The 26,140-nt window shown below is 50.4% G+C and overlaps 1 protein-coding gene and 1 long non-coding RNA gene across 2 annotated transcripts in view; both read right to left on the reverse strand.

The window, feature by feature from the left end:
- Positions 1 to 217: 217 nt before the first annotated feature.
- The window catches only part of LOC144165074 (uncharacterized), a 35,547-nt gene continuing 9,624 nt past the window's right edge, over positions 218 to 26,140 (reverse strand). Inside the window, exons 3-4 of the mRNA XM_077695217.1 lie at positions 17,751 to 18,026; positions 218 to 289 (exon numbers count right to left, since the gene is read on the reverse strand). Coding sequence (XP_077551343.1) covers positions 230 to 289; positions 17,751 to 18,026 — 336 coding nt within the window. The 3' untranslated portion in view covers positions 218 to 229. The remainder of the gene's footprint in view (positions 290 to 17,750; positions 18,027 to 26,140) is intronic.
- On the reverse strand, positions 10,998 to 14,209 carry LOC144165066 (uncharacterized). Its single transcript, XR_013321333.1, has 4 exons — positions 13,801 to 14,209; positions 12,699 to 12,780; positions 12,140 to 12,226; positions 10,998 to 11,492 (listed from the first exon to the last, which is right to left on the reverse strand). It is a non-coding gene; the product is annotated as an uncharacterized LOC144165066 (long non-coding RNA).

The raw sequence follows: 26,140 nt of genomic DNA on the forward strand, positions 1-26,140 counted from the left end.
AGTTTGAAAAAGGGCTCGTTTTGAATGCTGCTGAGAAATATCGGTATGTAATACTAGGCAGATAAGCGGCTTCCGCATATTAAGGGAAAAAACGGAAACTCAGAACAAGTAAAGACACAAACACAGAGGTTTGCACATGGCCATGTTTTTTTTTTCTTGGACAAATCAAGTAGAGACAAACACAGAGGTTCACACACGACCGCGTTGTTTTTGCTTGTTCCGACGCTGCTCAGTCCGAAGGGCCCGCCTCCAGGAAGTCCATGATGTTTAGGGGCCCCTCGTGTTCAGCCTGTGAAAATGAGACGTGCATAAGTTCATTTCCGGACCTGCCACCGCAGTATGCGAAGTCAGAGAGGCGTGAGATGCCGCGTGCTTCAAATCGGGGATACACTTGAACAGATGACAGGGCAGAAATCTTGGAAAACTTGCGCCGACTAACAAGGTTTGTGGACATAAGCAAGCGGTAGTGGTAGTGGGTCCACTTTTGATGATGGCCACATGGCAAACAGTGAGGAAGGGCTAATCCAGTCAATATTTAATATTGACAGAGATGAAGGCAGTTACGGAAATATATCGCCATCGTTATCAAGAAATTCTCGTATTTGACTCGGTGAACCTTCAACTGCATTGCATAACTACTAGGTTGTGGGATTTGCCAGTGCTAGACGCAACGCGAGATATTTGAAGACTTTCCTCCAACGCGCTTCTCCAAATGACACGCATTCACTGTGAGGCGACGTGTACTCGCAGAGCAAGCGCATGGCATCGCCGAGGGGTTCAGAAATTTGGTGAACTTCTTCTGTTTAAGACCCTACCCGAGATTGGCCTAACTCTTACATTATCCGTGCCGCCGCAAAGGTGGGTCAGTGTGACCACGTCGCTTTCCGAGCCTGTGCAACTTCTCTGCAGATGGTGTAGGGTGGGGCGGTTGCAGTCGGCCAGTAAGGGGCCGCATAGCAGGACTAAGAATTCCCTCCTCAACGCGCAATCAAGCTAACGTTTCGGAACAGCCCACGTGGCATGGTCCAGGCTCGTCTGGTATGAGTGCGTACGTTGAGCATGTGGTTCAGTATAGTACAACGTTGGACTCGCGCCTGGGGGCGGCGGCCGCCGGGAGCCACAGCCACAGGGAGCCACATATGATGCCCGCCAACGCGACAGAAACAAGCCTCTTTTATCCCGCCCGAGAGAACCAAACGGTAGATCACAAGCCTGATTCAATCGGGCAGTCCCGTATTCCCCTCTCAGTACTCCTAAGCAACCTATTTCTTTCTCTATTTAAGGGTTCTCTTTATTAGTACAACATTTTTTTTTGTGCGGGGAAAGTACAACAGATTTAGCTTTACACACGGACAGGCGCGCTCTCTCGTTTAGTCAGCATGAAAACACGAAGACCCGTGTTCCGAATTCCTGCTCCACTCGAGCCTCCAGTGGAGCCGATCCTTTAAAGCGGTTTTCCCATGTAAAGGCTCTACGGTATCCTCCGTTCATCCGTGTCAATGAAAGACATCGAGTGAAGGACAGGCTCAGAATATGGTCATTGGAATTTAAAAGGGGACTTTCCTGTTTAAATGGCCGTAAAATGTTTCACGTTCCCCGCTACTGCTGCAGAACGGGAGCATGCGCTCTTTTATTACCAGGAGAGTCAGAAAAGCGGCGACAGAAACGTAGGTCGTGCATGGACACGCGTCACGCGACGGAGATGTTCAGCCGCTACAAAATTCAGGAAGATCAAGGGACTACATGTGTGCCGTAGTGTTTTTGTCTTCCTTGGGGAGTCATATTTACCTCAGTTATGAACATTGACATCGTCCGCACAAGAGAATAACACGTATTGTTTTTCGCGTTCAATTTATCCGTCCGACCAGACATCTTCCACCAATGTGCAATGATACCTGGCCGACATTCCGTATCGCTTACAAGTTGGTGAATGTTTCAGACACGAAGAGGGGCGTCAGAGTGCACATAAATCCAGCGTCTAATCCGCTGGCACAATTCCTTCAAATTCTGTGCTCATTGTGGGATGCTAGGTTTGCTTTATGCTTACTACCGTTGTGATTTAGTTTCCGGTTTCGAACCAATTGTAGGCAGAACTACGGCACCGTGCTGGGCGTAATGCATTACGTGGGAAAAAAAAACTGCCACCGCTGCATATAGCGCGTCATTCGCGAAACATTCACAATTCCTTTTTGCGCAAAGTAGGGACGCTAGGCGAACACGGAGCTCACTTTGGACCTATGAACCGGTGTGCGAACTGTTTAAAAAGGAGAAGAAAGCAAAAATGCGAGTGTGCGTGCCTGTTCCATCTCTCGCAAAATCACACACGCGCGCAGCTTGGATGAAATGTCCTGAACAAGACCGCGCGCGACTTCTCTTGCCGGCTGTGATCATTATCCAGCAAGCACTCATGAAATCCAATTCAACAAATGCGTCCATGAACTCCGTACAAGCGCTTAACTAGTGAAGCTTTAATGGGCGGCAGTGATTAACGCGTCCACGTTGACGCTGCTACGCCCGCACCACACCGCGCCGCCCGCCTTGTCGCTTGAGCCGCGCTTCACGCAGTAGCTCGCTCTGCGTGCGCTCTGCTTTGAGAGACTCTTTTAAACCAAAGTTTCACTACTTTCGTTCAGCGCTTTCGCCGCGAATGCTGAAGTTCACCTTTTCACCGCAGACGCACCCCCGGCGACACACCTATCGAAGCGCATCCTGTGATTCGCCGGGCCCTCTTTCGGTTCTGCGCACAAGGCCTCGTTTTCAGTTGTTCTGCTCAAGTACACGCGGCGGTCGCCGCGGTTGCGGGCGCTCAGTTGATCGGCAGCCGACCAACCCCGCCGCCTCTAACGCTTGCGGCGCTGGGTCGCCTCGAGCTAAGTGACTCGTCTTGCACCAGGCAAAGAGGAACGCCGTGTTCGCTGTGGATGAAAGCGAGGCCGGCCCTCCTTCTGTGAGCGTTTCACGGCACCGAACAGCTCTGAAGCATGGTTGGATCACGCAAACCAACACCACGAACGTTGTCACAGACTCACAAGAGGCATGCCGCAGCTTCATGACGGGATGGGTGTCACCCGTGATGCTACGCATCCTGAAAAGCGAGACGCCGGACAGGAAGGTCGCAATTGTGTAAACACCGGCCCACTCCTTCATGAGAGGCCTTGAACACGCCTATCTCATGGCCCGAGATCTCGCCCACCAGGCCGCGGAGGAGACACCGGAACCCGCGCCACTCAGAACCTTCCCCGAAATTACCCAACACTACAGGCTCAGTAGAACAACATTCCCGGCACCACACCCAGAGCTCCAAAGGAACCGAGAAACCACACTCAGACTAATACAGACAAATACGTTTCCACATCCAGCAAGGATGCATCTATTATTTCCTACACAATTCGACGCACAACGTCAATTCTGTACTAGACCAGGCACTCTACGGCACATAATATGGGAATATGTCAAGAACCCAGACCTGCCAGCCCATTTTCCTTCCCCTACCCCAGAGCAGTGGGAGCTCCGTGCCTCAAGATGAACTACTGCTGGTCGAGAGGGCCAGTCGAGCAGGGACGACACATGGTTACCTCAAATGAGGAACCACCCCACCTAAACTTAGCTCAATAAAAACGGTTTGTCTCTCTCTCTCTCTCTCTCTCGGCAACACCGCTATATCGAACATTAACCAAGCGAAACCAGACTAAGCCAAGCTTTGCTTTGCATATCCAAGCTTATCTGAGCTAAGCCACAGCCATAATTTCTTGCTTCGTCCGACGCGCAGTTTTCTCTTACCGGTGACCGTATATGCGAGAATGTCGCTACGTCATCTATAAACCGAGACAATCTCTCTACTCGTACTTCTAGCTGCTCTCCGAATTGGTTTTTCCGAGCATGCGCATGTGGCTGAGCCTAAGGAGCTTTCTGCGTACACTGGACTGCCGGATTTTTCTTTCACTTAGTCATGTCAAGCTGCGCTTTTATTAATTGACTTCCTATAAGTTGTGTGGGAAAATTAGCGGTAGGCAATTTAGGAATACAGTGGAACCCCGATAATACGACTTTCAAGGGACCGCGAGAAAGCGTCGTATGACCAGGGTGTCGTACTACCGGGGTGCCGGTAAATGCCGGCCCAGTAGTCGGTCTGACGCGATAGGTTGGCTAAGAACCTTTTTAAAAAACTACGTTTAGGGCGTTGTCATGTGATTGGCGAACCTTATTTGAAATCCCTAGTTAGAAAAAGAAACACCTATGTTTCCCTCTCCTCTCCTCCACGGCGTCCGAGCTCGTCCGCCAGCCAAGCGCAGTGCGAAACGCGACACCCGTGCATTGCGGCCCACCAGCCCTATGCCTTGTGCGAGCGACATAAGGCCGACGTGGTCGGACAAACTGAGAGAGGAAAGGCGAGTGTAAAACTCCCAAGGCTAAGCGAAACGGACGATAGTACGAGGCACAGATGGAAAAAAAACTGAATTCGCGTACATGGGTGGGGACACCTTTTGAACGGGCCCGTGCCATCGCTACTGGGTCAAAGTGCTATACGTGTCTCCACCATTGCGGCGGATATGCATGATTGTGGGCACCCATGCAAAGAAAGAAGCGGAGTGACAACGCCGCTTTGAAAGACACTGATAAGCAGAGAGCAGAGAGAGGGAAGAGAGCGTCGTGAAAGGAAGAAACTTAGATCTAGCGGGCGCGGAAAGGGGCGTTCAGTCATCGCCTTTGGGTTGCGTCGTAGTGTTTTCGTATTCGTCGGCGGCTCGATGGAAGCTTCAAATTCACGGTCTTCCAGCCACCTGAACCCTTAACTAATGGCGTATTCGGTTGGGCGTTTACGAGCGCTCTGGAGTGCTCTGAAAAGCGGCCGCGCCTTCGGTTGGTAGAATTCGAGCGCTCGAACTGCCTTCGGTTGGTTATTTCGGAGCGTCAGCCTCCGACTCGGAGCGCTCCCGACCGCTCTGACTTCGAAGTGAGAGCTTGGCGCGATCTGGCCGGGAGGACGGGTCACGTGACAGAAAATGCCACGGTTTGCCACGGCCGGACTGGAGGAGCGGCGAGCGCGCATGCGCACCTGCCGCTCCTCCAGCCCGGCCGTGGGTTTGCCCGGCGGCTTCCCGCGCTGGCTGCACGGCGGCGCTACAGGCGCGCTGCTCCGAGATCGCCGATGCATTCGGTTGGTACGCTGCCTCTGGCGCTCTGATTGCTAGCCGCCTTGGCATCCGGCGACTCCGAGCCAGAGGAGCGGAGCGGCCAACCGAATACGCCATAAGACTCCTCGCGGTTGGCGCGTTGGCGTACTGCTGCCACGTGGGGCCTTCGAAAGGTTAACTCTGCTCACGAGTACCCACTGTTACGTATGAGCCCGCCGCTGGGCTTTGTTTCAACACTCCTCGGCTGTGCGGCGAAGCCTGCACTAGGTGCGCCTTACAAGCAGCCCCCCCCCCCCCGTGGGTGACTCACGCTTGCAGCCTACAATTCGAAAGCGTCTCTACATGCCTAGATCGGTGCGCCTCGTTATCGGCGTGATCAAACTTCGGTAGCGTGCCGACGCAACACGCTGAGACTAGCCCAAGGACACGGAAGCCCCGCGCCTGCTGCGGAGACCTCCTCTCTCCCCTCTCTCGGACTCAGCGTGCGCCGCTGCTACCGACTGCTCACGAACTCTGGAAAGAGTGTTGTGTATGTCTGTGCCGTTAGTGTCGGGTGCACAATCTAGAGGGAACGCTTGTTTCGACCGTTGGCGCTGTGGGTATAAATAAGGCCCCCCAAGAGCTGTAGTTCATTCCTGTTTGAGCCGTGAATCAATGCTGTCACTCTGCTCGAGTACTCCTACCGTAACCTCGCCCGTCGGGGCATTGTTCTTGTCTGTCTTCGGCAATCTCTCGCTATGGAGTAAACAGTTACGTTTTGCCTGCGCCTTCTGGACTTCTTCACGGTTGCAACAGTGGCTGTCCGTTCGCTTCACCACGCTACCAAACGTATGTCGGAGGCGACGAAGCTCCGCTCGGGTCGGCCTTCCCCTATCCAACACCGCCTGCTCTTCCGTCTGTTCAGCAAGTCGTGCCGCCTACATGCGGACCTTTTCAGATCAAGCAGCGTCAAATGGGGGTTAAGAATAAACGTCGGGAGAAGGCGGTGAAGCAGCGTAAAATATGGGGGAAACGCCGTTTATCCAGGCCAAAGTCCGTCGTATGAAGCGGACCGCCTGCACCCCACCATCATATTGTCACGAAGACAAGGACGATGCAGTGGTGTTGAATGAGAAACACGTTTATTGGAGCGAACTTGTGCTCCCCTAACAACTCAAAAGAATACAGAGGCGGCGAAGCAGCAGTCAACAAAGTGACTTGCACAGGCGAGTGTCGTCGAATCGAATGCCCCGGCGTCCGCACTGCAGGCTTTTTATCTTTTGGCGCGCGTGGTTCTCGAAACGTCGATTCGCATCGAGAACATAGTAGATCCAAGAAGATTATTCTGGGCTGTTCACGTTAGATCGGAATGCTCTCCCTATCACAACAGATAACACATGCGGCACACAAAGAAAGAATGAAACACGCGCTTCCCTTGGCGCAGAGATAACACAGACCGGCGCAGCCGGGCGGTAAAAGCAAAACACAAATAAACAAACCCAATGTATGGTTCGCGGCATTACCCCCCCCTCTAAGAGTGCATCGACCCGATGCTAATATAAGCGACAGTCCGAACAAATGGAAATAAAAGTTCGTCATCGTCCGTAGAAAGGTTTTAAGCGAACCACGTGGACGACTTCAGGCCGCGTGCGTCGTCGTGATGTGCCGGAGTCACCATCGGGGATCACTTCGTAGGTAAGTTGGCCAACATGGCCAACACGTCGTAAAATCTGGTAGGGTCCGAAATACCGTCGCAGGAGCTTCTCACTCAGTCCTCGTCGTCGGATGGGAGTCCTAACCCACACACGATCCCCTGGTTGGTACTCGGCGTCTCGGCGTCGGAGGTTGTAGCGGCCCGCATCCACCAGCTGCTGGTCCGTTATACGAACTCGAGCGAGCTGGCGGGCCTCCTCCGCACGTTGAAGATATCCGTGGACGTCGGCGTTGAGGTCGTCGTCTTCTACGTGCGGAAGCATGGCGTCGAGCATCGTAGTCGGCCTTCTACCGTAGACAAGCTCGAACGGCGTCAGCTGTGTCGTCTCCTGGATAGCCGTGTTGTACGCAAACGTGACATACGGGAGCACTTCGTCCCAAGTCTTATGTTCAACGTCAACGTACATTGACAGCATATCTGCGATTGTCTTGTTCAGACGTTCTGTTAGTCCGTTCGTTTGGGGGTGGTACGCCGTCGTTCTTCGGTGATCCGTGTTGCTGTAGCGTAATACTCCTTGCATCAGCTCCGCAGTAAATGCCGTTCCGCGGTCTGTGATTAGGACTTCCGGGGCTCCATGTCGCAGCACAACTTGGCTTATAAAGAACTTCGCCACTTCTTGTGCAGTCCCCCTCGGAAGAGCGGCGGTCTCTGCGTAGCGTGTCATGTAGTCTGTCGCTACGACAATCCACTTGTTCTGTGATCGTGACGTAGGGAACGGGCCTAAAAGGTCCATTCCAATCTGTTGAAATGGTCTCGATGGGACGGCGATCGGTTGCAGAAGTCCGGCGGGTCTTGTCGGCGGCATTTTTCGTCGCTGGCAGTCACGGCAGCTCCGGACGTAGTGTGTGACGTCAGAGGTAAGGCCGGGCCAGTAGTACCTCGCCTTGATTTTTCCAATAGTGCGGGCTGTGCCGAGATGTCCGGAAGACGGGTCGTCGTGGCACGCTTCCAAAATTTCGTCACGAAGGTCCGCGGGGATGACGAGAAGGTAATTCGCTCTTGTTCCGGGGCTGAAATTCTTCTTCACGAGGACGGAGTTTCTCAGGCTGAATGCTGGTAAGCTGCGTTTGAAGGTCCTAGGAACGGCAACGTTGCATCCCTCGAGGTACTCGATTATGACGCGTAAGTCGGGGTCGGCACGCTGCTGGGCGGCTAGGTCGCTTTCCGTCAAGATCCCGAAGAACGCGCTGTCTTCATCAGAGTCTTGTGGTGGTGGGTCGACGGGGGCGCGGGACAGGCAGTCGGCGTCGGAGTGTTTCCTGCCGGATTTATAAACGACTGTAACGTCGAACTCCTGCAGGCGCAATTGCTCCACCGCCCAAGACGGCCAGAGGGGTCCTTCAAATTGGCGAGCCAACACAGCGCATGGTGGTCTGTTACAACCTTGAATGGCCTTCCATACACGTATGGGCGAAATTTTGAAATCGCCCATATAATAGCCAGGCACTCTTTCTCAGAGGCAGAATAGTTTTTCTCCTCCTTCGACAGACCACGGCTAGCATAGGCGATTACCCTTTCGCAGCCGCTTTGCTTTTGGACAAGGACGGCACCCAAGCCTATATCACTGGCGTCCGTATGCATTTCCGTTTCGGCATTTCCGTCGAAATGAGCGAGCACGGGCGGGCTTTGCAGGCGTTTTTGCAGCTCGCCGAATGCTTTTTCTTGGTCGTTTTCCCAGCTGAAAGGGGTGCTATCTTTCGTCAAGCGCGTGAGTGGCTCTGCAATGCGTGCGAAGTTTGCGACGAAGCGCCGGTAGTATGCGCACAGCCCGAGAAATCTCCGCACGCCCTTCTTGTCTTTCGGCCTTGGGAAGTTCGCAATGGCTGAAGTTTTTGCCGGGTCAGGTAGGACTCCCGCGGCGTTGACGACGTGGCCCAAGAACTTGAGTTCCCCGTATGCGAAACGGCACTTTTCAGGCTTCAGCGTCAACCCCGACGTACGAATGGCCTCGAGTACAGACTCCAACCTTGCAAGGTGTTCGTCGAAAGTCCGGGCGAATACCACTACGTCGTCGAGGTATACGAGGCAGGTGTGCCACTTAAGGCCAGCTAGCACAGTGTCCATGACTCTTTGAAACGTCGCTGGTGCTGTGCACAGCCCAAACGGCATCACCTTGAACTCGTATAGGCCGTCTGGGGTTATAAATGCAGTCTTCTCTCGGTCTCTCTCGTCCACTTCAATTTGCCAGTAGCCGGTCTTCAGGTCCATCGATGAGAAGTACTTCGCGTGGCAGAGGTGGTCGAGGGCGTCGTCGATTCGGGGGAGGGGGTACACGTCCTTTTTCGTGATTTTGTTCAGTCGCCGGTAGTCAACGCAAAACCTTAATGTGCCGTCTTTTTTCTTTACGAGTACGACGGGCGCAGCCCAGGGGCTTTTCGATGGCTGTATAATGTCATCGCTCAGCATGTCGTCGACTTGAGTCCGGATGGCTTCCCGTTCGTGTGAAGAGACGCGGTACGGTGACTGTCGGGTAGGTCGGGCTCCATCTTCGGTTATTATTCGGTGCTTCGCTAGAGGGGTCTGACGTAGTTTTGCGCTCGACGAAAAACATTCGCTATAGCGACGCAGCAAAGCCAATAATTTTTTCCGTTGTTCTTGCGGTAGCGCCGGATTCACGTCGAATGGCTGCGGGAGCTTGAATGTTTCTACGGGTGTGCGTTCAAAGTCGGCGACTGCGATCACATCACTTGCTTCTTGCGTTTCTTCGAGGAACGCAATTGCAGCTCCCTTGTTTAAATGCTGGTACTCTTCGGTGAAATTAGTGACCAAAACGTGAGATTGGCGTTGCTTAAAGTGCGCAATGCCTCTTGCGACGGAGACACCGCGGTCGAGAAGCAACCTTCGATCACTCTCTAAGATAGCGTCGATGTCAGAAGCAGCATCCTCACAGTACACTCTAAGCTGGGTAACCCTTAATAGAGGTATACATTTTCGAATTTTTGTAACCTATAATTTATAAGGTACAAATGTAACCTATATCTTCGTAACCTTTATATACGTATACACGTAAGGGTTACGCAGTTATGGGTTACTTTGCAGCTTTCAGCATGTATACCTTTATATAAGTTACATCTACCGCCGTCCAAGGCCACACAAATTGGAAGGTGTGATGTTGCGCGCCAGGGGCGCTTTCGCCGGCGCCGCTGTGGCGACACTCCGAAGGCGCCTTTCCCGCGTGGTGAACAAACATTGCGTTAGTGGAAGATATGTGCGACCATGCTGTCCATTGCGCCGTCTAAACTTTTGCGTCGGGTGTCTATTCTTCGTCCCTTGAATAAACTGCCGGCCACACGGCTGGGGCTAAAAGAGAAGTTACTTTTATAATTCCTAAAACAGCAGTGCCAAAAAGCTTGAAAATGTTCTCTTAATATATATGCATTGCAGTACCTGTTCGATAATTGTTACCCAGGTTGTCACCCAAAAATCTTCGTGAGTATTGGCGACGCTTAAGTCTTATAAACAGGCATAACTAAATTTGATGTTTGCATCAGCTTTGTGGCGTTTAAGAAACCAGTATCAAACATGCATGATAGGTCTTTTGCTAAATTGAGCTTTAGTTAAACAACATTAGGCTTTAGTGAAACCAAGCTTGAGTGGAAACATGCACTTGATAGCATACTTCAAAAGGACGCCAAAGTTATGATAACATAGCCTTAAGCCAAAATTTATTGTCTGACAACCAAGGCCATGATTATCAAAAGAGAATTGCAGTACATGCACACATATTTGCGCATTTAACAGGAGCACATTTCCGGAAGTTTGGCATCGGTAGTTTTGAACATTCACATTTATTATTATGAAACACCTGTGGGCTATTTAATTAAAAGCAACGCTGCGAACCACCCCAACGTTATTATCGTTCCTTAATGAGTATTAGACGAGTGCGGATTCCTGGGCGAATTGGTGTTTCCTATATTGCTTTAGACTTCCAGGTAAAAATCGGTTTGTTCATATATCCTTATTAAACCTATTTAATAAATGTTGCGTGAACAGGTTCACAAACATGGCCAAATATACAAATTCTTTACCTCAATATTTGCACGGATGTATGCAAAGCATTCCGAATTGTTTGGATACTGCCATTGAACAATTTCAGACGAATTCGAGTTTGAGGTACATTGATAAGATGGTTCTCAGGGGTGCACTTTTCCAGTACAGCGTTGTTGTCGTGGTTCCCCACAGAAAAAACGCAGAATGTGGGAAAGTAGAAAGAACATTTATTACAAATTCACTTTTTCATACAAAGCAGTGTTTATGGCTATGTTCCCTACATTCTCCGTTTCACTCAGTCTAATATTACACTTGGAATTCACTCGTCTTTACGAATCCACCTTTACACTTCCCTCTTAGGTTCCTGTTTGCAGTTCCACCTGAGTTGTGATTCCCACGCCAAGTTATCGTTTTTTATGCAGCACTAACAAGTTTCTAGGCCGATTGCAATCTGTCTTTTGGACAAACTTTAAATGGTATCTATAGTTTCCTGCATGAAAAAAGGCGCTTGGAAAAATTCAGAGATAAGCTTCACAATTTACGTAGCACACAAGCAGGCACAAAATCAGGGCACGTTGAAGATTTCCCTGCTTGTTCCCTGCTGCCGCAGATGGAGGTATATATGTGAGGGTGTGAGGGGCCGTCACTTGGATTTCCCCACCTTGAAGAGCCATCTACAGAAAATTTCAGAAAAAGAACAAAATCCAGTGCAACCATAAGCCCCTCACACCAAACCACAGGCATGTGAAGTACGAAAAATATATTGCACGGAAATGAAGACGGAGACCAGAGAATGAAATAAAAGGCAACACCAGAGGAGTGATTTACGGCCTTTCCTAATATAATCGTTACACAGAGTAATTTGGCCGCATTGTTCAGAACAACGCGAAGCCACTATAGTCATACCGGCCAACCTCCCCGAATTTTAATCGTGCCGTGTTCCAGTTTATCTCGCGAAATGGTTCTGCATGCTCACCCAGAACAGGCAGAAACTTTGGGCTACGAGATAAACTGACATACATTTGCAAAAGAGAAAACAAAAACGTTTCCGCGCCCTTCATGTGGAATCACTCGTACACGCAACAGAGCGAACGTCGCACTAAACCCAGGAAACGTGCTTTCACGATGCTGACGCCACCTGCGTCACATTTTTGGCTGTACTTAAACATCCTCCTCCGCCTCCCCCCCCCCCCCCCTTGTACTGGCAGTTTCATTTTGAACAAGGATACCACGTGGAAGCCGAAACGTTTTTCATTTAAGTAAAGTGTTCTTATCGGTGGTTTCTTCCTCGGCTATCAGTAAAAAGGAATCGCCAACTTACATTTTTTCTTCGTCCAGATGTGTTGTGGGAGAGGATACATCTAGAACTTGCACCAATCTTCAAGTGGCATTCCCAGGAGGTCTGTACCTGTAATGACTCGAAGGGTTATTTGGGTTAAAATGTAATAGGCTTTAGAGCTGGGCAGTTGGTATACATTCATAACGAAAGAACACCTCAAACTCGACAAGACGAAGAAAAGAACACAGCACAAGCACACACTAACAACTGGAGATTTCTTACAGAGCTATTTTAGAAAAAGAGTTCTTCTTGTTGGCTCTGCAAAACCACGCATCCTATAGAATAGCTAGAGTTGCTGAAAAACTACAAAGCTCCATACTGAGGAAATCGTTATGTGAATTCATAACATTCATGTAGTAACGAACTGAAAGACAGAGTCACTAAACATGAGGCAAAATAAAATACGAAATATAACATCATAACACTTGAAAAAAGGCCTCGCATTTTTACAAGTGAATCATACTTTTGTCTGTGCAGGCCTGGGTGCCATCTTTACAAAGAATATTTGAATGAATGTGTTTTAGTTATTGCATTTTCATACCGTTGTTTCCGCTGAAATCAGACTTCATTTCAACTTGTGTCATACGCAGGGGAGTCCTGGTTGTCAGCTCAAGGAACACTGCCTTTAAGAAAAAACAGTAGTGCTGATAAGTCATAGCATAGGTAGCCAGATGCAACCACACTTTTTGAACAGCCAGGATCCGATGAGGGTGCAGAACTCATTTTTACACCTGCACCTGTCTCTGTGTAATTCGTCACAATTTCTGTATCATCAAAAAACAATCAAGCAGCCTGCATGCTGGCTCATACATACCTCCATTCTGTAAAGTCGCTTTACTGCACTACACTAGGATCACGCGAGACAATCATTTGCCCTGCAATACCACGCGAATAAATAAATGACTGATTTGCGCGAATGAGAATAATAAACCACTTAACATGATGGAAATGGCCCGCTGTCTCAAAATGACTAACACCAAATTTACCCACTCAAGGAAAAGAATGAAAAAAATGAGTGTTGTACATGCGAAAACTTTTTGTTCTGCCGTAAGGCAAACTTTCGTGCTGGACAAAAGTGAGTTTAGAAATTTCGGGCAGCATTTAGTGGACTACTTTTCTGCAGCACACACCTTGTGTTTATCCGCATATATTACTACAAGACCAATAAAATGAACACCATTCCGAATATATGCAGCGAGAAAAATGAACATTTTCCGACGACTGAAACAAAATGATAATACCCAGAGAATAGCGCGATAATATAAGACTTTAATGGGAAAAAATTCAATTATTCAAACAGAGCTACCTGGCTATTACATGGTCCAATAACTCGTCAAGTGCGCCCGATGCAGCGAACAGCGTAAACAAAACGCTCAACACATGACGAAGGCGCGCAAACAGAGCAGAAAGCAGGTCACGGGCGCCGTTATCTGTGCTTTCCCGATCGTCCGCTCTAGTCTGACGCAACGAACCCAAGCCCGTGATTTCATTCAATTGCCGTCGCGGACAACAGAAAACGTCCAGCGAAGCAACCAGTCAGGTAACGAAGATCCCTCTCGAATGCTGCAATTTCAAATTGAAAAGCCCCCAGCGAAAAGATACATCCAATGAAAACACCGAAACCGTCACGGGAATATACTCACCGAGTTCGCTTTCACTGGCGCCGGGGCATTGGTCCAACATGCGAACTTGATGCTGGTCGTAGAAGAACGGTCCGTGAAGCGCTGCCAGTCACAAATGGGCTCGCCGCAGCCTCCGCGACTCACGCCGACAAATAAGTCTTGTTACAGCAATCCTCGCTTCATCGTAGGGGTATCACAGCGGTTAAAAGGCTCGAGTGGCGCGAAAACGCGGCCACCGGGCCTGCCGGCGCCGCCATTTCTCTATATCCCGTCATGCAACGGAGAAATCAACGGCCGCCGGGAGAGAAGGCGCGACGAGCATCTCTTAGAGGTTACAGGGCGTTTTATAGGTTACAACGTAGAGGTTACATGTCAGATTTTGTTGATGTAACCTATAAATCATTATTGTAACCTATAAATCGCTTTTAACCTCACGCTTGTAACCGTTAGAACGGACTGGGATAAAGAAAACATCAAAATGAATCCATTGTAACCTTTATTTTATAGGTTACTTCCGTTTAGAAGTTACATTATGGGTTACCCGGATTAGAGTGTAGACGGCGATCATCAAGCTTGCGCGGGGTGGCAGGGTGATGTGATCGTCGGCGATCCTGACAGCAGCACGGTGATCGGGGTTCGGCTGCGGCGTCGTGGAGTGATTGGAGGAAAATGTTATCGACTTGGTCTGCAGATCAATTATTGCGCCGTTGTCGGTCAAAAAGTCCATTCCGAGAATCACGTCGCGGGAGCAGTTAGGCAGAACGACGAACGCCGCAGGGTACGTTGTGCCGTCTATGGTGACGCGCGATGTGCACGTTCCACTTGGCGTCACGAGGTGGCCTCCTGCTGTGCGTATGTGCGGACCGTCCCATCTGGTCATAACTTTCTTCAGTTTAGACGCAAATGGTCCGCTCATTACCGAATAGTCAGCTCCCGTGTCTACGAGGGCGACTACGTCAAAGCCGTCGATGGACACCTTGACGTCAGATGCAGTCGTCCTCGAGTTCCGGGTTCGTCGGGGCGTCGTATCTCTGCTTGTACGTGTTGATGGTCGGGCACTGTGCATCGTCGTTGTCGTCGTCTTCTCAACGGACGTCCCGGTCAGGTCGGGTACGCGTCGCGCCGTGTAGCTGTCGTCGTGTTCGGGAGTCTCGTCAGGGTTAGGTCGGGTCGGCGGGATGAGGGCCTGTCGTGAATCACTGTCTTCAGCGCGTCCTTGCGTCGTTGGACGGTTTCTAGTTTTTCGCCGTAGAGCAACTTCCCCTCCAGAAGTTGCCGCCTTTAGTTTCCCCCGCGTGGGCTGGGGGACCTTCCACGGGCGAAGTCAGCGTTGCTACGGCGGTTCGGCGATTGGTAGGGGTAGGGCGACGGCGAACGGTTGAAACGCGCTGGGCCACGGCTGGTTTCAGATAGATACTCGTCGATCTCACGTGGTCGTTGGCCAGGGAGAGGGCGAGGTGCGTCGACGGAGAAAGCACGCAGTCCGAGTCTTTTGTATGGGCAGCGACGGCAAATGTGGTCGGCGTCTCCGCAGTGGTAGCACAGAGGACGGTTATCGGGAGTTCGCCATACGTCCGTCTTCCTCGGCGTCTGGTTTCGGGCTACCGGGGGTCGGGCGGGTGACAGTGGGCGGCGGTACGGCGGGGCCTCTTGACGGCGTGTTGGAGCAGGGCGGGGTCGACGAACAGCCGCGGAGTATGTCATAGCTTGTGGCTCTCGGGTTACCTCGGATGGCGTAGAAGTTCCCAACGCTTGTTGCACTTCTTCTCTAATCACGTCGGTGAGGGAAGCGACTAGGAGCTGCGGCGGCGTTTGGAGAAGTTTCCGCAGCTCCTCTCTCACTATTGCGCGGATAGTCTCGCGTAGGCTGTCGGCCGGGATCCGCGTGCTGCCAAAGTCGTTCGCATTGGCCGCGCCAACAAAGTTGCGGTCATACTGCTTAGCACGCATTTCGAGGGCTTTCTCAATGGTGCTGGCTTCGGTCACGAATTCGGTGACGGTTTTGGGCGGATTTCGGACAAGTCCAGCAAACAGTTCCTCCTTCACTCCGCGCATTAAGAAGCGCAACTTCTTTTCTTCCGTCATTTCGGGGTCCGCGCTGCGAAATAGCTGCTTCATCTCCTCAACGAAGATCACGACACCTTCGTTGGGGTGTTTCGTGCGCGTTTCCAACAAAAGGGCGGCTCTTTCTTTCCGCACGACGGTAGTGAAGGTCTTAGTAAACTCGCTTTTGAACTGAGCCCAGTTTGTCAAGGAGCTCTCGTGGTTCTCGAACCACGTGCGAGCCGAATCTTCCAAGTAAAAGAAAACGTGCCGGAACGTTTCTGCGTCGTCCCACCTGTTGAATTTCCGGACGCGCTCCAGTTTCTCCAACCATTCTTCTGGGTCTTCTGCGGGGGCTCCTCGGAACGATGGCGGTTCCCGGGGCTGCTGCAGGACGATTGGCGACGTTGTTTCTTGCACCATGGTGTTGGTTGCAGCGTTCCTTTTCTTGGGCCCTTCTGGCATCAAACCGAACTCGGGCGGTAAATCTTGCAGGCGGGGGCTGGCTCTTGTTGGACTGGCTTGGCGGCTTTTCGAGGTTGTAGTGGGCATGAAGGGTGCGTACCCCGCACCTCCACCAGATGTCACGAAGACAAGGACGATGCAGTGGTGTTGAATGAGAAACACGTTTATTGGAGCGAACTTGTGCTCCCCTAACAACTTAAAAGAATACAGAGGCGGCGAAGCAGCGGTCAACAAAGTGACTTGCACAGGCGAGTGTCGTCGAATCGAATGCCCCGGCGTCCGCACTGCAGGCTTTTTATCTTTTGGCGCGCGTGGTTCTCGAAACGTCGATTCGCATCGAGAACATAGTAGATCCAAGAAGATTATTCTGGGCTGTTCACGTTAGATCGGAATGCTCTCCCTATCACAACAGATAACACATGCGGCACACAAAGAAAGAATGGAACACGCGCTTCCCTTGGCGCAGAGATAACACAGACCGGCGCAGCCGGGCGGTAAAAGCAAAACACAAATAAACAAACCCAATGTATGGTTCGCGGCAATATCATCGGGGTTTCTAATGCATTGTTTCTACGGGGAGTTTGCCGAGACCGCGGTGATCCGTCGTACGTCCGGGGCGCTCACCAGCGGGGTTGCACTCTAGTAGGTTCAGGGAAACTTTATGTGCGCTGGTCAGAAAAAAAAACACCGCATCAGCCCGACAGCAGCAATAGATTTCAATTTAATCGATTCCAATAAACGTTTAATTTTATTCCCCCGAAAATGTTGCTGCATAACGACTATAGCTCAAGTTCGTATTAGCTGTGCCGCTCGAAAATTTATTTACGATAGCTTACGACCTAGCTTATGCACCCCTTGCCCCATTGATGTGTTTTGGGAACCTGGATATGTTTGAAGCAAACATAACGACATATTTTCCGGGCGATGTTATAATGCTCTAGTGGTAACACAGCCTCCACAATGAGGAACCCTGCAGAAGGAGACGGCTACGTCATTGTGCCATTACGGTGAGGTGAGGCGATATGACCCCTTCTTTCCTCTATACTTGAGTACTCGTTGAATAAAAATGAATCAGATAGTTTAGAAAGCTCCATCACAAAGCGGCAGAGGACGTTCTTTTCTAGTCGGTACAAAAGCCACGTATCTACGGAAAGCTTGTGCACACCTTCTCCAGCCTATTAGTATCGTAGAGTCACGAAAATTGATCGCGGTAGTTGTTTTAAGGCAACTGAATTTGTCGGGGTACGCGAGGCCCTCGTTACGTCCGAGGTGCTCAAACTGTTCTTGAAAGGAAAACCAGGTGGACGGGCCACCACTGAACTTGATGAGGTCGACGTCAAGGGCACAAAAGACGAAACATACTTTGGATTGACAAAAATTCCCGGCAATGTTTTATCGAAATTGTTGCAATTGCGAGTGGCTCCTTCGGAGTCGGTTCTCCCAGGAGCACTTCTACGGCTAACCTCTTCAGCTGGCGGGGGAGCGGAGGCTCCAGCAGGGCAAGCCCTTTCCACAGGCGGCCCAGCGGCAGAAGGCGAGGCCGAGGCCCCACCAGCACCGTGGCCACTGGTGGAGGCGGCTCCAGGACGCCCACCGGTACCGCCAGCGGCGGCCCAATCTGGGGCATCCCGCGCCCGGAGAGCGTTCTCGGCCTGCCGGAAACTGGCCCGCTCCTCGGCGATGGCGTCATGCAGGCGGGCGTTCTCCCTCCTCAGGAAGGAAGTGCGCGCCCGCATCTCCTGGTGTTGCGAGACACGAGAGAGGGTAACGTTGTTTTTTTGTGGCGAGTTGGGGAGACAATCGTAATTAATCGCAGTTACCGGCCGACCGACCGTATCATCATAGCCCAGGCGAAACAGGTGGCGCTATGATGATTTATATCATGATCATTTATATCATGGCGAAGAATGGAATGAAGACTGGGTTTTGGGAAATTCCACACCGAATAAAGCAAAGCGGGAAATTGTCTTTTCACACATTCATGATTATCTCGCTCGCCTGTCGAGATATCCAAGTCTGTGTGGGTGGGTGTTCTTGCGGATATGTGAATAGCCGGTAAAAATGTTTACAAAGTAGTTTCAGGGTTCCTCACTAACGAACCCTTACGGGGCGAGTCTGGATTTCGGAATACATACGTTGCATATTGTTACAGATCCGTGTTCCACCGATTGACATATGGAATCGGTTTTGCTGACAAATGCGCACTACACAAATGCATAAAAACAAAACACACATCACCTGAAACGCCATAAAAGATTAGAGGAATTTTCGAAATTACAGACCTAACAGAGTGAAAGCAGCCCGGCAGGCGATGTCAACGCACAGCCAAGCGTATGGATCTAGAGGCTTGAAATATAGGAAGTACACCCCTATTATGCCTTGTGAGATGAACATTGCTCACTTTTTTAGTGCCTACCCGAAATGCACGGGCCTGCATCTACTGTTAAAATAGTGTTAAAAAGTTTATTTTCAGGAATTCCTCCATTTATTGCAAGCACATAGAGATATCGAAAGGGTTTTTGTTGACATAGGTAACTCATACTTATGTATAAACCAATTTTACGACGTTTAATCTGACAGCCTCCTAGCGGGGTGAATTAAGGTTTTGGGGCACGTTAGGGCTTTTATACGCTGATCAATAACTTTTCCACCCTTTGATATATCCGATTGGTTTTCGTGGAGAAATGCTGCCCATACAAATTTCCAAAATTGATTGATTGATTGATTGATTGATTGATTGATTGATTGATTGATTGATTGATTGATTGATTGATTGATTGATTGATTGATTGATTGATTGATTGATTGATTGATTGATTGATTTCCAACATTCCCAACAGATGAGGCGCAGGCAGTGCGAACCCAGCAAAATGACAATTACAATTCAGCCCACCGCCAACGGGTGGACCAAGACAGGAGAGGAACAGCGTGAAAGGCGGACGGATGATACAGGAGACCCACTTAGGTGGCAGGGGCGGCAGAAGATTTCGACGACATCTGCAGCCGCAAGCAGATAAGGGGCCAGTTTTTTCAACGGCGGTTGTAACTTATAAGTTATAAAACGATGGAGAAATTCTGAAAGACTTCAACTAATGCGTATGCGCGATCACTGCACTCCTCGCTTCCGTAAATCTTGATTACGTTTCCTCCCTCCAACTAAAACGGCATATTTTCCTTTGTTTCTTCTTTTATTAGTTAATCAGATGATGCCCTCGGATTGGATATATGCATCGGTGATATCGCCCCCTCATTTACAGTTTGTCATCATTTTGTATACATTTTTGTTTGTTGTGTCTTTAGTTCATCGGCAAGTAACATTAGATATACCTTCGTAAATTTGTTACTTCATTACGTTTCTGTTTTGTACTGTATGCGCGTGCCTCAATAGACCTTTTGATTAGGCTACCCCATTCTCACATCTTTTTGTCGGAGTTTTCAACGTAAAAGCCTTGGACATGTGTTTCAAGCCCGCGCGTTGCAGCTGCATATCATCGGTGGTACAAAATCATCGGTGGTACTGGCCCCGCATCTGCAAACCTCATTGTAAACGTCGTCGTAAGACTAGATTCTCCTACCAGCCCTGCCAAGTGAATGCCTCTCTTCTCTCGTATCCAACCAGCGCTCGCGCTCTTCACTCCCGTCTGGCTCCTCCCACAATGAACGCAGTGGACTCGATTCTGCCACCTTCCACTGCTCGCGCGCCACCTGCTCGAAACTTTTGTAACTGTTGGACTTCTTGCGTGGCCTCCGCGATCGGCTACCGGCGGCGCGCCGTTGCTCCGGCCGTTCTAATCGCCCGGAGAGAGCGTAATTCCGAAGAGGCTGTTTCGCCGTTTTCCACCGTAGCCTAAGGTCGTTTTCCCTGGCGCGGGCGGGTGCAGAGGACGAAAACTCGGCCTTTGCAGCCTGTGTGTGACGTTTAATAAAAAAGTTACCGTACACCAATGCAGGTGAAAGGTAGAAGTAGTTACTGGTGCCATTAGGGTAGTTACTGGTGCTTTGAATTTTTGACGTAGACTATATGCCCGGGGTGATGCATAAGTGAATTCATTGCACAGCAGTATTCTTTTTTGTAGTCACGCATGCTTCCAAAACACAACACGTTTTCCGGTTTTGTTTCTAAAATCTCGTACATGTTGTTTGGAACACACGGAACGCATATTCCGTGCGTTCCAAGCAAGAACCAAATTATGGGAATTCAACCGACCGAAGTCCAACCATTAGTAAACACGAAAATACCCACTATGTCGTTTCCTTTTTTCTCCTTTAAACGTGCTGTCTTTGACAGATAAGGTAGATGACATGGCAACACTACTTGAAACATTTGGCGGAACTTTTACCGCGATACTATTAACAGAGACGTCGTATACTTCAGCATCTGAAGTATATACTGTCCAAATAGCTATCGGTATTTCTTGCGCAATAGGCAGGGTAAACGTGCTGGTGCCGTTTATTGGCATGCATGCTTGCATATAGAAACGTACAGAGAGACTTCCAGTCTACCATAAATGGACGTGGTCTAAGTAATGTAATAAAAATCTTTACCCGAGTTACGATTGGTATAGTTCTCCACTTGATGTGTTTATTCACTAATATCCCGAACGACTTGCTTACAGCCGATGTTGTGCATACAGATATTAGTGATCAGCTGAACTGCTCACCGAAGAAAATAATCCCTTAATATGTCATGACAACAAATTAGCAAATCTAGAAATTCAGAAACACTCTTTCGAAAAAATACATATGTAGAGTCGATAGCGATATGAAGGGCATCGCGGAATATCGTGACTTTTTCACTCAATGCAAATAATTTGGTAGCGTGATTGCAGTAGGTACTTGAAACCCCTAAGCATATAAAATAAAACGCAAAAATATGATTGATTCGTACCCGTGGAAGCCTAACAGATTATTTGACTATCGTAGCCGCCTGCCTATAAACAATATACGAGAGCTTATCCGTATTACGCTGTTTTCGCGCAGGCACGCACGCACGCACGCCGCACGCACGCACGCACGCACGCACACACACACACACACACACACACACACACACACACCCACACACACACACACACACAACGGATACCCAGAGCGTTGGAAACAAATTAAAAGGCAAAAAAAGCATATTTTCGCGCAGCGGTATCGCGCGAAAATGATGTAACAGCGAAAAAAGAATTCAGCACGCTGGCATTCACTCTGCCCGAGATGACAGAACCCTTCTCGGCATTCGCCTTTCAAGCAAATGACCACTAAAGCTGCGGGCAAAGGCAATCGTGGGTGTTAAACAATTAACGTACGTTAAACAACCTTGTACTGGTAGGATCGAGTCAAAATACATTGACCATATATTCAAGTTTTCTATCCCGAAGACGCGACAACGAAGCCTGATTTACAACTCTTAGCGCAGGCAGCGTCGGCCAGGCGAGCCTCGCTTCAACCTTAGGCTAACGGCGCCGCCTCGCGGCGCGTGTCGGAGTTAGCACAATTACACCGCTCCCCTTGATTCCGCGCCGAATGGGACGGCCGGAGCAACGGCGCGCCGCCGGCAGCAAATCGCGGAGGCCACGCTTCTTGAGATGCCGCCCCGAGAAGCGCCGCGACTGCTTTTCGTATTTTTGGGGCAAAACATTCTTAAGAGCGAATGCTCTTTATAAGCGACCCCAAACCATCCACCGCCGGCGGCCGCGGCGTCGGCGGCGTCCGCAGTGCTCCTCTATATTTAAGAAAGAAACAGCATCCAGCGCCAGGTTTCGATCCGAGGACTTTGCGGGCCGCAGCCCGACGCTCTACCGAATAAGCTACGGACGCGACGCTGATATCGGTGTCAGAACGCGCCTTATATCTTTAACGCACTCAAACTACGTCGTCAGCGGCGTGCGTTGGCGACTCAGCGGCGTTATAGCGGCTTGATAACTGCGTGGTGTACACGTGATACTACAAACCCGATGGAAGAGATGGAAGAGAAGGCGGCGAGGCGGTGGGCTGCGGGGGCCGAGCGCAAGCGCCGCATGCGGGCCGACAACCGTGCATTCGCACTTTCACATTCTCCCCCTCGGGGAAATGCGGGGGAATTTTTTTTTCAAGGCGTACTTTTATTTGATTTTGCAGAAATCAAGCAGCCATGCATTTTTAATTAAAATAACCCTGAAATTATTGCCCGCGTAGTGATGTTTTGTCTCAAATATGTCTGTTTTCTTTTTCCTTCCCAATATTCAGAATTATGAGCATTGCCACCAGACTTTGTAGTTTAGAACTGCTAGGACTTTATAAACGTCTTGTTTAAGAATTTTATGAACTTTTGGTTGGGTGGCCCAATCGAGGGACAGACAGACAGACAGACAGACAGACAGACAGACAGACAGACAGACAGACAGACAAATATTTTGGCGTTTAAGAAGCCCATGAAGGACTATCGTGCTTTTTAAAGAAAAAATTGGCCGCGTATCTGCTGCTTTTGTTGCAAATGTCGTCAAAAGACGATAGTCTTTATCGACATTTGCCAAGTAAATGAGTCCCTTCGCTTTCCCGCTCACCTCTCATGTTGTTCCTTTTGCGTCGCACTCCTCCCAAGGTAAAGACGCCAAAGGTTTGCTTAAATCATTTTAAATTTCCCGCGTTCCACTGCTCTAAACCGGGTGTGTCGATGCCAACGCTGCCGTACGGCGCAGACGCGTGTGAATCGAGGCGACCTACTTCAACGTTTATAGAACCGCGTTTCCCTAGTCCACGTGCGTTCCAAGCAGAACGTGGAACCTACCTAGTGGAACCTTTCGTAACTCTTGCCACTTGATTTCTTCAAATGCCGCCAGAAGCTATATGGCGCGGGCGACGGCAGGCGACGGCGGAGTGATATTTTTTTCTTCTGTTGATGAAGTATTTATTCTCGCCAAAATCAAACATTTACGATTGTTTATAAAGGAACGCTGCAAATATCACTTCTTTATTAATTTGTTGTCTCATATATGCGTAATGCCTTGTTGTTCTTCAACAATATTGACAAGTATGAACATTACACCGGACTTAGACGGGCACATTGAGCTGTGACTACATAAGACTATTACGCAGGCATTGTTTTACTTTGGCCGGGTGGATGAATCGAGTCACAGATAGACAGACGGACAGACAGACATATAGACAGACCAAAATTTCTGCGTTTAAGTAGCCCACGAAAGACTATCGTCTTTAAAATCCCACCTCCCATCGCGGGAACCCCTGTGTAGATGCGACGCATAGGGGGTTCACGTTGCAGCGTTGGACAGCGGAGGAACGGCGCTGGAACGATGGAGCGGAGCGGCGCAGGCACCGCGTTTTATAGCGCGCATAACGGTGAGGGGACGCGCCGGCGCCAGTGCGTCTGCCGCGGCTATGACGCAACACAATTCAACACAATCCACTTTAATCCAATCCAATCCAAATCCCATCGAATCCAATCCAAGCCAAGCCAAGCCAAGCCAAGCCAATCCATTCGAATCCAATCCAATGCCCCTCGCGAGAGAGTGTTCGCTATCGGAGAGGAGAGGGGGTGAGCGGCGCAGAGCGCAGCTCACGCGGCGAGGAGAATGGTGGAGGGGCGGTCGCCGACAACAACGCCGACGCCGGATGCAGGGGCAAGGCGAGTGAATGAGATGCAGTCGCATCTAATATAGTCGAAATCGGAGTCGGTGCGAGTGCGAGGCACGAATCAGCAGCGCGGGGGAGCGTAGACACCAGGCTTTGTTAGAAAGTGATGCAGCGCGAGCCGGGAAAAGAAAACAGCAACACCAAAGGAGGATTCCTCCTGGCGATGGCGAGTAAACGGAACCAGCTTTTGTTGGTGCTGTACAGAAGACTCCTTGAGTTGTCAGAGGTGCAATCACAATATTTAAAAGAAAGTTCAACAGCAGATTAATAAGAGGCTCCTGGCGATAGCGAGTAAAAGAGAAGGGGCTGTCCAGGGGGCTTGATGAGTGGTGACGGGCTCCGCGGAAACGTTCAACAGAAACTTCAATGGCAGATCAACAGAAGGTCTAAGTAAGCTGTCGTCTACAGATTCGTTGTATTCATTCCCCGTATATTCTAGTTTCAGCCATGCGCGATGGTTAGCAGATGTAGCTGTTACTACGTAAAGTGGACAACATACCATTTCATCAGTTTAAGTGTTTTTCAACAGGGGAGTTGTTTAACCCGGCCGTAAGTTGTCAAACAAAAACAGAAAACCCCCAATTGGAAAAAAAAAACGCGTGCCTTCGTGTGAATGAAACCTGATCCCTAGCGTTCTGAAAACGGCGTCTATCCGATTGAGCTATCATCGCATTCCGGGCGATACATTGCGGTACGGTGACAGGCGATTCATACGCTTACCCAGGTAGTGCTTACATCGAAGGCATGCTACGGGGCGGTCTGCTTGGGCTCACCCAAGCCCAACACGCGCAACTAGAAACGCTGCACCGCGAGTGCCTGCGATCAATCACGGGTCTGCTCAGGCACACCAGAATCGAGGAGCTCTATCGATTTGCGAGGCTACCTCCGCTACGACACATCATAGAGGATCGTCATAAATGGCACGCAACGAGATGAGCTACCAAAAATACAGGGGCGCACATCCAGGGTCTCATCAACGATACGACGAGCGACGAGCCACCGATTTTACCCCTACCAAATACAATCCCTCCTTGGGAGGACGAGCTTATCCGCACCCCCAAACCCATGTCGAGGGTCTGCAGGAACGACCATCACAGAGAGGAGCGTGCCGCAGCCACGGCCCGAGCCGACCTGCAAGAAGGTGCAATATTCATGGACGCCGCCGTCGATGCGAACACTAAAGGGGTTACCGTTGCTTGTGCACATGGGCCAGCGCGGGCGAGGCGGACGTTTCAGTTTGACACCACGCCCTGCGTAGTGCGATGCGAGCTGGAGGCGATACTGCTCGCGTCGAAACGCATCTAAGAGCACTATTAGGCGGAGGAGCACCGGGCCCGGACGTTTACCATAGATACTGACAGCAACTAGGCGGTGGCAAGACTCGGTGGCACCCCAGTCATCGGATCCACAAGCCACCTCATCAAGACGGTTGCGAAGAGACCGCACAACGAAATGCATTACCGCGCGGGTTTACTGAGTGCAGGGACACGCGGGTGGCGTCAGAAGCGAGGCCGCCCTCGCGTGGGCGAGCGATGAAGCAAGTATCCGCTGCCATCTGTCACGCCCTGTCCCCCAGCACCGCATGAATCAGATCCCCCGGACGACAGAGCCGCTGCCAAGCAAGCAAGAGAGCAGGGCGAAGCTATGTGCCGCTACACCCCATGACCCACGACAACTGACAAGAGGAGTTACCAGGGGTGCTGAAGTCCTGGTACACAAAATAAGAGCCGGGACTGCTCTTACGGAGGAAGTGCCCGCAAAGTGGCGGGAATACTTTCCTTAACCACCGCGACACTTGAGAGAACCCCCCGCGAACTCCATTGAGACGACCATCGTGACCTGCTCCTCGTGTCACGCGCCAACGATGCCCACAATGCAGCACATGCTGTGGGAGTGCTCGGTGCTCGCGGCGGAAAGAAGAGCCCATCTTCCGCCGAATATCAAGACCCTCCAGGAGTCGGCATCGCCTCCTCTGGACCGGACTCACCCAAAAGAGCCTTATGTTCATGTGGATATTCGCAAGTTCCACGGGGGGGGGGGGGGGGGGGGTGTAGACGTCCTCACCTCTTTTACCGCCTTGCCAATCACTAACTAGACTTCGAATGCTCCCTTTCGAATAAAGAATTATAATATTATTTATTTCCTTTGACTTATTCGTATCGGTGCCCTTGGACTACAAGTGAGCGCACGTTCGTTCGTTCGTTCGTTCGTTCGTTCGTTCGCTCGTTCGTTC

The sequence above is a fragment of the Haemaphysalis longicornis genome, unplaced genomic scaffold, assembly GCF_048455015.1.
Source record: "Haemaphysalis longicornis isolate Haplotype H1 unplaced genomic scaffold, Haemaphysalis longicornis Haplotype H1 scaffold_1, whole genome shotgun sequence".
Taxonomy (NCBI): domain Eukaryota; kingdom Metazoa; phylum Arthropoda; class Arachnida; order Ixodida; family Ixodidae; genus Haemaphysalis; species Haemaphysalis longicornis.